This window comes from Canis aureus, chromosome 31 (assembly GCF_053574225.1).
Source record: "Canis aureus isolate CA01 chromosome 31, VMU_Caureus_v.1.0, whole genome shotgun sequence".
NCBI lineage: Eukaryota > Metazoa > Chordata > Mammalia > Carnivora > Canidae > Canis > Canis aureus.
The window spans coordinates 21,672,206-21,684,493 of NC_135641.1; the positions used below are offsets into that span (position 1 = coordinate 21,672,206).

The 12,288-nt window shown below is 52.0% G+C and overlaps 1 protein-coding gene across 2 annotated transcripts; it reads left to right on the plus strand.

Annotated features, from left to right (window-relative positions):
• Positions 1-542: 542 nt before the first annotated feature.
• On the plus strand, positions 543-9,818 carry AP2M1 (adaptor related protein complex 2 subunit mu 1). 2 transcript variants are annotated; one of them, XM_077879862.1, is made up of 11 exons: positions 543-698; positions 2,741-2,857; positions 4,749-5,014; positions 5,764-5,846; positions 6,457-6,592; positions 6,680-6,821; positions 7,316-7,435; positions 7,539-7,674; positions 7,777-7,874; positions 8,440-8,551; positions 9,210-9,818. In XM_077879862.1, exons 2-11 carry the CDS (start codon positions 2,784-2,786, stop codon positions 9,342-9,344), a joined length of 1,302 nt encoding a protein of 433 aa, XP_077735988.1. In that variant the 5' UTR covers positions 543-698; positions 2,741-2,783; the 3' UTR covers positions 9,345-9,818. The 2 variants fall into 2 exon arrangements, with proteins under 2 accessions (XP_077735988.1, XP_077735989.1); XM_077879863.1 differs by lacking the exon at positions 2,741-2,857 and having other exon boundaries at positions 585-698.
• The last annotated feature ends 2,470 nt before the right edge of the window (positions 9,819-12,288 follow it).

Below are 12,288 nucleotides of genomic sequence, written 5' to 3' on the forward strand. Positions count from 1 at the left end.
GCTAGTTTCTTACAAGTATTTGCCTCCTCCATCTTTGCCCTTTTACTTGGGTCTTGATCCCTGGGAAGAGGCTCACATCTGGAACAAATATTTGATGAAAAGTCTTGGGAAAATCAGAGCTGGTGTTAGAAAGCAGTAAATTTAGTGCAAACACTTCTGCCAAGTCGTGTGTGTGTGTGTGTGTGTGTAAAGTGAGCACAGCCAGTGTTCGGACTCCAGAGACGGAAAAGGCCTACAGCAATCTCAAGCTTAACAGATGGGCTTCAACAAATGGCATTAATCCTCCGAAGCTCTCCTAGACGCTGAACAGGATGGATTGCAGACTACAATTCCCAGAATGCTCGGTAGGGAAAATGAAGCGAGTGGAGCGGCGTATGATGGGATGTGTATTTCGTGTAATACATGCCTGATAAGGCCACGCCTATCCCTCCCCAAGGCACGCCTAACCCGCTGAAGGCAGTCGGTAGTTGTAGTCTTCCTAAACCTAGAAAGGCTAAAATTGTAAGCTAGAAGGCCGAAGGGCCTGACGGGATTTGTAGTCGGCTCGGTCGCCGGACGCGCACGCGCAACTGTGTTCGGGGCGGGGCCACGGCACTGCGGTGAAAGCCGAGGCAGCGGGCTGGCGAGCAGGGGGCGGGCGGACATCTTGGGATCTGGAGAGTGGCCGGGCGGGCCGAGCAGGCGGCCGCGGACGCCAGGTAAGCTCGGAGTCCGGCGGAGAGTAAGGGAGAACGCGTACCCCGCTACCCAGCTTTGCCCTTCCCTGCACTGCGCTGCGCGAAAAGCTGCCCACAGCCGGGAGGGGCCTCAGCCTTCTGATCTGGAGCTGACGGCGGGGCGGGGGCGCCCGGGGCGCGGTTGCAGGGTGGGCAGGGAGCGGCGCCCTCCACCGGCCGTCCGGCGCCTTCCGTGACAGGGAGACCTCCTGGGGTCCCCCCGGAGCCAGGATGCCGCGCGGCGCCCCCTTCCTCGGGATCGTGACAGCCCCCCTGGTGCCTTGGCGCCGCCTCCTCCCAGCGCAAGGACAATTCCCCCATCTCCTCGACGGTGACACCCCCTCGGGCCGTCTCCCTGGGCTGTGACAGGCCTCCCACCAGCCGCACCCCCTCCCCCCAGTTGAGTGACACCCCTCGGCTCTTCTTCCTCAGACCTGTGACAGCCCCCGCAGCCCCGTGGAGCCATGTTTATCCCCGCGATGTCTTGCTCCCCTAGACGAAGAGCCCACCCCCCGTCATGCCTCCACACTTGAACCCTAAAGCAAGTTAACGCCGCCCCAGCTTTCCCCTATTCGCCACTTGTCAGTCTCCTCCCTGCTGTTTCAAAGTCTTGACCTTTGCCACACTGGAAACTCCTTCCTCCAGATGTCCCCGTCCCCCCCCCGCCCCCCAGCCCCCAGCCCCAGCCCTCTTGCTGCTGCAGGTTCACCTGACTAGACCGCCTGGCTCCTTCTGCCTGTCCTTCCCCTTAGCTCAGTATTCCCCTCCTGCCCTGGGCCCCACCTCCGCTCCTTCGGTGCCCTGCGGCCCCTACCACTTGATATCTGTGAACTTGCTTCTTTGCCCGGGGCTCTACCTCCCATTTTTCATTTCCTTTCCCAGCCTTTTTTGGGACTCTGGGGTGGAATGTGTCCACCACCACCTTGAGAGACCTCTCACTGAGTTGGGGAGACCCTGATGGCCTCAGTAATAGGGCTTTATTTTCCAGTTTAGAAAAGTCTGCTAAACTCCCTCTGCCCTGTAAAATCAATACCAGAGCTAATTCAGGAAATCTAGAATTAAATTAACCCTTTTTCTCCTTGCGAATATTTTGACCCAAATAATTTGGATAATGCACACCTATTCTCTGCCCCTTCCTTATAGGTACTCAGGCCAGAAATGAGTTATGTCATGGTTCTGGAATCATAGAATGTCAGCTGGATTGATCTTTGTGTTTTATAAACCTGTACTCCCACCCCCTTATTTTTACTGCACTTGGGAACTGAGAGGGATCCTCCCTTTTTGAAAGGGAGGTGGTTAAAAATAACTAATAAGCAGCTTGGGTCATTGAAGTGTAGTCGGCCAACGCTGGGCCCTTTCTCCTCTGCTCTTTTGCCTGCTTATCTGACTGCCTGGGATTGGTTGGAGCCACACTCCAGGGTCTGTGTCAGGGCCTAAGGCCTCCCTTGTCTCCTCCCCACACCCTGCACACCCTTTCCTGGAATGTTTAGACTTCTGTGAATTAGAGAGCCACAGGTTCAGGCCCTGCTGTCTTCTCCGAAGGGTTAGTGGAGCCTGAGAGACCGGGTGCTCCTAAAGCCGTGCCTGGGGGCCCCAGGCCTGAACCAAGTGGAATAATTCCTACCGCCATTCCTGCAGCCGCAGGCAGGCCTTCCCAGTGACTCACCGGCTAGAGTCTGAGTGAGAGTCTGCACAGGAAGGGGCCAAAAAGGATCTGTGCTGAGCTCAGCACTGAAAAGAGGGGGAGGGGGCTACACTCTGGGCTCAGCCCCAGGAAAGGGAGGGTCAAAATGGCCTTAGAATCCTGGGCCCAAGTCCCTCTCCATTTCTTTCTCCTTTCCAGTGTGAGATAAACAGGAACTGGAGCCTGGCTAAGGGGAGGGGCATGCCTGGGGAGGGCTTCAGGGTCACTTACTGGAGGGTTGAGTCAGGAAAAAAAGCCCAGCCAGTGACCTGCACAGCCCCACAGGGGATGTTGGCAGAGGTTCTGAGGCCTTCCCTTACCCTGCCTCCGCCTGTCCTAGGTCTGTTCTCAGAGCGATGGGCCTTGGAGACTGAGCTGCCGCCATGATTGGAGGCTTATTCATCTATAATCACAAGGGGGAGGTGCTCATCTCCCGGGTCTACCGAGATGACATCGGGTGAGTCCCCTGGCTGAGCCAGCTGTGTCCCCACCCCTCATCCCTCCTCCCCAGCATGCAGGACCAGGTCCGTTCCTACCAGAGACTGGACTTTGGCCACCCCCATCCCTCGCTGCATCTTAGAAGCTCAGCTAATACAATCTGGTTCCCATTAGGTCTGGTGGTATTGGCCTGGCAGCCAGTTATTGGCCAATAGGTGGGACCTGTGGAATGGTGTGGCCCCCCACAGTCTTAGGAACTCTTGTCCTTCCTGCCTTCTCCTTTCCTTAGTGACAGACCTAGTTGCTAGAAATGAGTGCTTTTGCCCTGGTAGATGAATTCCTCCCTTGAGGAGGAGGGAGATCTTTCTCCAGGGGGTGAAGTTAGTGGACAGGCTAGTGGTACTAGTCCATCTAAGTCTTGCTCTCAAAAGCCCTTCTCACGGTGAGAGCCTTCACTGAATTCTCTTGAAAGCTTCTCCAGGCTGCCAAATCCTCTCCTACTCCCTTTCTCAGGAGGAGGCAGGCTGCTGACTCAGCTGTTTTCAGTTCCTCTGGGCCACTCCTAGAAGAGAGGTTGTGAGCAAGCTTGGGGCACTCTCCGGGTCACTGAAGGAAGGGCAGGGAGGCCATGCTGCCCTTCCTGGCCTACCAGAGTAGACCCGGAATAGCTCCTTGTTCTAGGTCCCTCAGACCTTAGCAAAGAGACACAGCCTGCCTTCTCACTCTGCCCCACACTGCATGCCACTATTCTTTCCTGAATGAGAGGACATGTCCTAGCCTCAGCAGCTCTAATGAGATTAGGCATCTCTGGTTCATGCTGCCCTGTTTTTCTTCCTCCAAGAGCTTAGGTTAAAGAGTTATAGGATGGGCCTGCTGCAGAGCCCAATAGCTTCTTGGCTCCCAGCTCCCTGGCTAGTGGGCTGGCCTGGCCTTTGTGGCTGTTTGTCCATTGGCTGGTGGTAGGGCATGAACTAGAGTTGTGGCAGTGCCTGGCTTGCCTGAACCTGGCTGGCTATACCCATCCACACCCCCTCCTGCCTGCCCTGGATGGACCTGCTTAAGCCAGGGCACCTACTGTCTTGCATGACTTGCTATGCTTTCCACCCCTTGCCTCTTGCTCGTCTGCTTCCACTTCATGGTGTGTGCAGCCTACCCCAGGATGTTGTGTGTCTAATCCTCTCTCTCGTTGCTGTCACTCTCCTCTTCTTGCTGGCGTCATTTCTCTCATCCCATCTCATTGGCTGCCGTAGCAATAGGTAAGCAGCCTGTCAAGCTGCCGCCCAGGCACAGGTGGGTGGGGGGCCCTGCCCCCCATCATTGTTTTCTTTGTCTGTTTTCATTCCCTGAACTTGTCCTGGAATTGGATCCTGGACGGGAACAAATGGCCCAGCTCCATGGCCCCTTGGTGCTTCTTCCTTAGATTAGATTAGAGCCTACTCTGAAGTTATGCTGGCTTTGCCTCACTTCTAGAAGAGCCAGACCTCCCACTGGTGGGATCACAAGTGGGAGAACTGAAGAACAAGCAAGTTGTCTTTGTCATTTGGGCCTCGAGCTTACTGAGAAGCTGGAGAGGTGGCAGCTGGGAAATTGGGACCAGGCCTCAGCATCAGGAACATGCCTCCTTAAGTGTGATGGACTTCACTTTATTAACACTATACCTGTTCTCCTGTCATTCCCACCTGACTTACCTGTCTCTGGTGGCCTTCAGACACCAGCCCAGCTCTGGTCCTATTCCCATGCTGGGAGCCACAAGGGAACTGCCCCAGTAGTTTAGGCTTTGGCTTCAGATTCATAGTACGTGTCAGACTTAAGCAGTGAAGGGATGAAAAGTTGTTAGCAGCTGTGGTTGATCCCCATGGAGTGGGGTTTGCCTGGGTGCTGAGCAGCCCCTGTGTACTCTTTTCCCTCAGGAGGAATGCAGTGGATGCCTTTCGAGTCAATGTTATCCACGCCCGGCAGCAGGTGCGCAGCCCCGTCACCAACATCGCTCGCACCAGTTTCTTCCATGTTAAGCGGTCCAACATCTGGTTGGCAGCTGTCACCAAGCAAAATGTCAATGCTGCCATGGTCTTCGAATTCCTCTATAAGATGTGTGATGTAATGGCTGCCTACTTTGGCAAGATCAGCGAGGAGAACATCAAGAACAATTTTGTGCTCATATATGAGCTACTGGATGGTGAGGCTGGCAGGGCGGTGGGCCTAGGGTGGGGATGAACCTGATGGGGCCTAGCCTGGAGGTAGGAGCACTTGTGAGGTTCCCTCCAGTGCCCTCTCAACTTTCTTTCCTGAATATCTGCTCTTTTGAGCCCTGAAAAGGCCAGTCTAAATTCAGCCCCAAAAGAAGCTCTGAAGTAGAAGAAATAGTGAGTGGAGGTGGGGAGAGGGGGCAGAGAACCAAAAGATTTTTCAGGGGGCTAGGAACCTATCTGGGGCTTGGTAGCTGGACCTCCTACAGTTAAGCATGTTTCCTTCTTACCTTTGTAGTTTGGGCCTTAGTTCACTGACTGTCCTTCCAGCTTTCTATCTCAACAGGCTCTGCCTCAGAGCCTGAAGGAGGTTGAGATATGACCGGCTTCTGGGGTTGCATTATCTTTGTTCCTTTGTAGGGTATGATTGAAAGGAACAGAGTCTTTCTACCTTCCCAGGGTCTGTTTGTTTTCTAAGGACTCAGAGCTTCTTGATCTCTCACCCACTGGCCATAAGATTCTTCTGCTCATTTTCTCTGTGAAAAATATCTGATGTTTTAATTGTTGTCTTATGAAGCACAAATCTCAAAGTAAATGCTACAAAGCTAGAGGACATTGCTGCAGATGATCCCACACTCTTCTAGAGCTCTGCTGGCCAGATTTGTCCAGGCCAAGGGAGATATTGGACTGAAGGAGCCTTCAGCTTTTTCCAGGGCTGATAGTTCCCTTCCTTTTGCAGAGATCCTGGACTTTGGCTATCCACAGAATTCAGAGACAGGAGCACTGAAAACCTTCATCACTCAGCAGGGTATCAAGAGCCAGGTACTCCCTTGTATAGCCACAGCAAGGGTTGGGCCCATCCTCCTCAAGCTCCCCCTAGCCTTGTCTCCGCTCACTCAAGAGCCCGCCTCTACCAGGAAGCACAGGCCTGAGCCCTCTACTGTGATTGCAGGCCAATTTTGCTGCATGTGGCCCTCCACCCTAGGAGCAGCCGACTCAGCATCTCTGTTACTGGGAATAGGGTTCAAACAGTTTCCTTCTGTACTGGGGGAAGGAAGGGTGTGGGCTGCCCTGGAGGCCTGGTGTTCCTCGGGGAGAGAGCGTGGGCCTTCCTCTAGGATACAGGCCTTATAGCTGCCCTCTCCTTCTCTTCTGCCTGCCTCTTCCCGTCTGTGTCCCCCTACTGCTTCCGGTTGGCATCACATTGGCCCTTTGGCCTCCAGCATCAGGTAAGCTGTTCCCTCAGCTTCTACCTTTACAGCTTTGATCCAGTTTTCTTCGGGCCCTGCTTCATGGAGCTTATGAAAGAGATGAGTTACAGGATGGGGACTAGAAGGGAGGGGGAGTGAGAGTGGAGTAGGGACAGAGACGGGATCATTGAAGGTGGAGAGCAATGAGGCCATTAGTGTTTTTCTCTGTCCCCCCTGTGTAGACAAAAGAAGAGCAATCCCAGATCACCAGCCAGGTGACTGGGCAGATTGGCTGGCGGCGGGAGGGCATCAAGTATCGCCGGAATGAGCTCTTTTTGGATGTGCTGGAAAGTGTGAACCTCCTCATGTCCCCACAGGGTGAGAGCCCTCTCGTGATGAAGCTGGAGGGGCAGGACCAGGGCAGGATCCTCGTCCTAACTCAGATGTTCCCATGTCTATCCCCAGGGCAGGTGCTGAGTGCCCATGTGTCAGGCCGGGTGGTGATGAAGAGCTACCTGAGTGGCATGCCTGAATGCAAGTTTGGGATGAATGACAAGATTGTCATTGAGAAGCAAGGCAAAGGCACAGCTGATGAAACAAGCAAGAGGTGCCTGAGGCAGGGTTGCTGGTGGGAGAGGGTAGACCTTGGAGGGCTCTGTGGGGCCTGGTGAATCACAGGTTCCTTCAGGATTATCATTTCTGCAGTAATGCAAACTCCCACTTTCCAAGGGTGTGCTTGGCTAGTTGCTTTTGACATCTGTGCTTAAGAGAGATGAGAGGATTGTCCTCATCTTAAGGAGTAGGTAGGCCCTTTGTTTGATCCCCAGGACTGAGACTGTTTTATATATACTGATGGCCTCTCCCCAGTGTGCCTGAAACCTCTGGGTCCCAAGCAGCAGAGTTCTCCAGAGGTGGTGAGCTTACAAAGCTCACACTTATCCCTAAGTCAGCATCAGGGAACCCTGAGGCAGAAAGCTGCATTCTGGTAGCTTTCCACAGTGTGTAGTGCAGGCCTCACCCAGGATGTACCCTTGGGGATGGGATAGCTTCCCAGCCCAACTCTCTCGTACCAACGAGGAGACCTTCTGCCCCTGCTCACAGTGGAAAGCAATCAATTGCCATCGATGACTGCACCTTCCACCAGTGTGTGCGACTCAGCAAGTTTGACTCTGAACGCAGCATCAGCTTCATCCCACCAGATGGAGAGTTTGAGCTAATGAGGTGCCATTGGGGTGTGAGGAGGCAGGGGGTGCTGCTGGCAGAGAGGGGGGGAGAGGGAGGAGGACAGGCTCTGCTGTGCCAACCTTGCTCCCCACCCCTAAAGGTATCGCACCACCAAGGACATCATCCTTCCTTTCCGGGTGATCCCACTAGTGCGAGAAGTGGGACGTACCAAGCTGGAGGTCAAGGTGGTCATCAAATCCAATTTCAAACCCTCTTTACTGGCTCAGAAGATTGAGGTAAGAACAAGGGACTTGGGGAGGAGGAAGCACTGTCTCCAGGTATAAAGGCAACTGATATCAGGGCTTAACAGAGCTCCCTAACAGGTATATCACTTCTAGGTGAGGATCCCAACTCCACTGAATACAAGCGGGGTACAGGTGATCTGCATGAAGGGGAAGGCCAAGTACAAGGCCAGCGAGAACGCCATCGTATGGAAGTGAGTCTTCTTCACAAGGCTACTGCAGGGCTCAAGATGCCTTGGTGTTTCCTCTTTTAAGTTTTACCTTCATTCTCTTGAGAAAGAAAGAGAGAGAGTGTGTGTGTGTGTGTGTGTGTGTGTGTGTGTGTGTGTGTTGCAGTGGTAGATGTGCCTGTCTGCTTCTCCAGGAGTCTCTGCTTCTGCTTTCACCCCTATACCTCTGTGTGAGTGTGCACATGCCTGCACTTGGATGCCTGCATACATTTATCAAAATGCTTCAGTGTTTCCCCAGTTTGCTCTTGTAATATTTCTGTGAAATAGCAGGAGATAGCATACCTTTGTATCTAAGCTGAAACTGTAGCCCAGTTTAGCCCAGTGCTAAACTTTAGCCCAGTGCTAAAGGAATAGCAGACCCAAGGTTCCATAGCAAGTGGTTATCAGGGTCTTCACCATACTCCTTGGCCGAGCACTCCCACAACCTCTTCAGTTCCCTTACCCCCACCCCTCCAGAAAGGGACCGTCCTCCTTGAAACTCCTCCAAACTATCAGGGGCACTTGCTGCTTACTGCCCCTCTGTTCCCAGGATCAAGCGCATGGCAGGCATGAAGGAATCGCAGATCAGCGCAGAGATTGAACTTCTGCCCACCAATGACAAGAAGAAATGGGCTCGACCCCCCATTTCCATGAACTTTGAGGTATGGCAAAAGAGGAGCCTAGACCCATGGAGGGTGTGCTAAGAAAGATCTTAGAATTGTTCAGGTCAGCTTCTGCCCCTTACCACCTGCAGATGAGACCTAGAGGGGAGAAGTGACTTTTAATTCATAGACCCATTCCTTCCTCTTCAGGCCTCTTACTAGAAATTGCTATTCACAACTGACAAAAATCTTTGACTTCTAAAGCTTGTTATAAAACAATTTTTTGGAAAAATTTAGATTGTCTGCATGCTAAATAAGACACAAAGTTTATCTGTAGACAGGAGAATGGGCTGACTTTGCTTTATGTGTGTTAGACATATAATTTTCTCCACCTTATTTTTTTAAGCCCATAATATTGAGCAGGATAAGTGTGTTCTACAGTGGGTCTTTGGTTGCTGCCTCTTGCTGATTAAAGGAACTGTTTCAGGTTATCACAGTCAGGGCCTGACTTCAAACCCAAATGATTATTAGTTGCTCTTGGATATGCTTTCTTCTTAAGAAGACCCTTCTTAAGCTTCCCCCAGCTTCTTTCAGGACCCCAGTCATTCAAATACCTGTAGTAGAGAGAGATGAAGTAGGGCAGGGCTACAGAACTTCCCAGAGGAGAGCAGCTATGAGAGGAAAACCACATTCCTAACTGGAGCTGTCCCTTACCCAGGTGCCATTCGCACCCTCTGGCCTCAAGGTGCGCTACTTGAAGGTGTTTGAACCGAAGCTGAACTACAGCGACCATGATGTCATCAAATGGGTGCGCTACATTGGCCGCAGCGGCATTTATGAGACCCGCTGCTAGCTGCCCAGTAGCAGCCAGCCTGCCTCCCTACCCGCCCTTTTCCACAGGTCTGGGTGCCCTGGGCCACCACACTTCAGTGTCTCCTCCCTCCTGCTTTGCTGCCTTCCCTTTGCACCAGCCCCTGAGTCTAGGTCTGGACCAATCACGTTGTGAGCGGGACTGGTGGAGCAGTCCCTGGGCTCCCTGGGCAGGGTGGTTTCTGGGGCTCCTACTCCACCATCCATCTGTCAGCCCTGGCCCAGTGCCAGGCTCTGTGTTCTGTGACCAAAGCCAGGTGGGCTCCCTCTCCTCCCCTCCCCTGTGGCCACATCTCTGGAGTGGGAGGGTTGGCTGCCCCTCACCTCGGAGCTCCCCCAAAGGCCAGTAACGGATCCCCAGCCCTCAATCCCTATTCTGCTTTGGGATAGTGTGAGCTTCATTTTGTACACGTGTGACTTCGTCCAGTTATAAACCCAATAAACTCTGTAGAGCGGAGTTGCTAAGTGTTCGTGCGGGAGCTTGATGGGGAGGGGAACTGATGGTATTTCTCTTCCCAGATCTTATGCTGCCTGCTATGAGTAGAAGTTTATATTCTGAACTCTCTTAAGGCTCTTCTCTTGTCATGTCTCAACTGTTAGGCCCCTTGAGGTCATCCAAGCCTTTATCCTGACTGGTGTTACCCCCGGTCTCCTGTCTCCCCTCCCCCCGCAAAACACAATCTGAAGGGCAAGCAGCTCCACCTGGTCCCAGTTCCCAGAGAGTGGAGATTCTTTTCCTCATTCACTTTCAGTTTTAGGCAGGTATTTTCTTTTTCTCCTTTTTTTTTTTTTTTTTTTAATATTTTTATTTATTTATTCATGAGAGACACAGAGAGGCAGAGGCATAGGCAGACCCTGAGCCAAAGGCTGATGCTCAACCGCTGAGCCACCCAGATGTCCCTAAGCAGGTATTTTTTAATTAGAGATTGAGCAAGGTTTACATTTGTTTTTATTTTTCCCACCGTCCTAAGAAACTGACCTCTCAGTTCTGTCCTCTTCCCTATTACTCAAGCTTTCCAAACATTGGTGAGTGGGTGATAAAAGGGATTCTCCTTTCTATAACTTCCCTGTCCAAAGAATTTTGTGATAAGCTTGTTCTTACAGGGAATATTCCATGCCCTGCTGTGTGTTGGAGCAGATAAAAGCAAATTTGCTGTCATCATCTTTCCCTTGTTTGGCTCCAACTGTTTTAAACCTTAAAAAAATCTATTAGAGAAAATTTCAAATATAAATAGAAGTATCAAGATCCAGTGAACCTTCAGGTCCTGTCATTCAATTTTAACAATTATCAACTCATGGCACACTTAAGAGTCCTGTGGAATTTTTTACAACTTGCATCTGGATCTAAAGGTCCATTGTGGTCAGTGAATGCAATCTATCTAATCTAGGTATCTTTATCTATCTATCTATCTCTCTATCTATCTATCTATCTATCTATCATCTATTTGAGGAAGGGAGCAGGAAAGGGGCAGAGAGAGAGTGGAGAGGCTCTTAATCAGGCTCCTTGCCCAGTGTGGAGCACAATGTGGGACTCAATCTCATGATCCTAAGATCAAGACCTAAGTGGAAATCATGAATCCAACACTTAACCAGCTGAGCCACCCAGGCACCCCTCTCACTTTTTAAATCTTATAAACCATAGGTTCTACTACCCTTCAGCTCTTGGAATACTGTTGAAGAAGCCATCATTTGTAGTTTCCCCATCAGAATTCCTTTCTATCGCCCATAAAGTGGTTGCTAGATCTAGTAGCTTAGCTTTTTAAGCTTTGTTTTTTAAAGTTTTATTTTTTTTAATTAATTAATTTATTTATGATAGTCACACACAGAGACATAGGCAGAGGGAGAAGCAGGCTCCCTGCACCGGGAACCCGACATGGGATTCGATCCCAGGTCTCCAGGATCGCGCCCTGGGCCAAAGGCAGGCGCCACACCGCTGCGCCACCCAGGGATCCCTTAAAGTTTTATTTAATTTCTGCATCCACTATGGGGCTCAAACTCACAACCATGAAATCAAGAGTCGCATGCTTCTCGGACTGAGCAAGTCAGGCCCCTCAGCTTTTTAAATAGTTGGACTGAATCTTCTCAATGGCAAAAGGATAATAGACCTTAGGTGAAAATCTTAGAGCTAGGTTACGGTAAATGTAAATGTCACGTTAAATGTAAAGCAGCGTCATTTGGGGGAAATTCCTAACTTCTAGAGGGAATCCGTGAAACAAAGTAGCTCTATACGCTCGCTTACTGAGCTTACTGGTGCCGAGAAGTCTGTTTTGAGTGAGTAGGAACGGAATAAATACCAATGAATTTGCACTGGCGGATCTCATTTTCTTGCCCTTTGGCGCTAAGTGAGCTTGTGCCCTTGGGCGACGTTAGGACTGCCGAACTGTCAGGGGTGATGAGGCTGGCCACACGGATACTAGAAGCCCAGTCCGCAGGTCCCGGGGCCCAGAACAAAACCGGTGGGCCGCCAGAACTGCGCAGCGGACTTCAGACAGCTTAGAGACGAGCATGAGTCAGCAAAGCTCTCGGTGGCCCCCAAAACCGGCCAGCTGGGCGCGATGAGACAGACGCGCTTAAGGGAATGCAGAGGATCTAGCGAGACCCGTGCGCATTATCAACCGCCCGACTCTTGGGAGGTTCCCGCCCGCGGGACCATCCGTGTATCGCGCCCTGATAAGCCGCGAGCTCCCGTGCACCCCGCCCCCGCCGCCGCCGCCACTCGGAACTCTGCCTCCCAGAAGGCAGCGAGAACCGCACATGTGGCTAATTTTTCAGCGGAAACAGCGTTGCGCAAGCGCAGAGAGAGAAGCTCTAGCGTAGGCTCTGAGTGGCGCTTGCGCACGGTTCCCCCAGCCCCGTCCACCCGGTCCACGGGGTTCCGGGCACTCCGCGCCTTTCTTACGTCATCACCACGCATGCGCTTTGGAAGG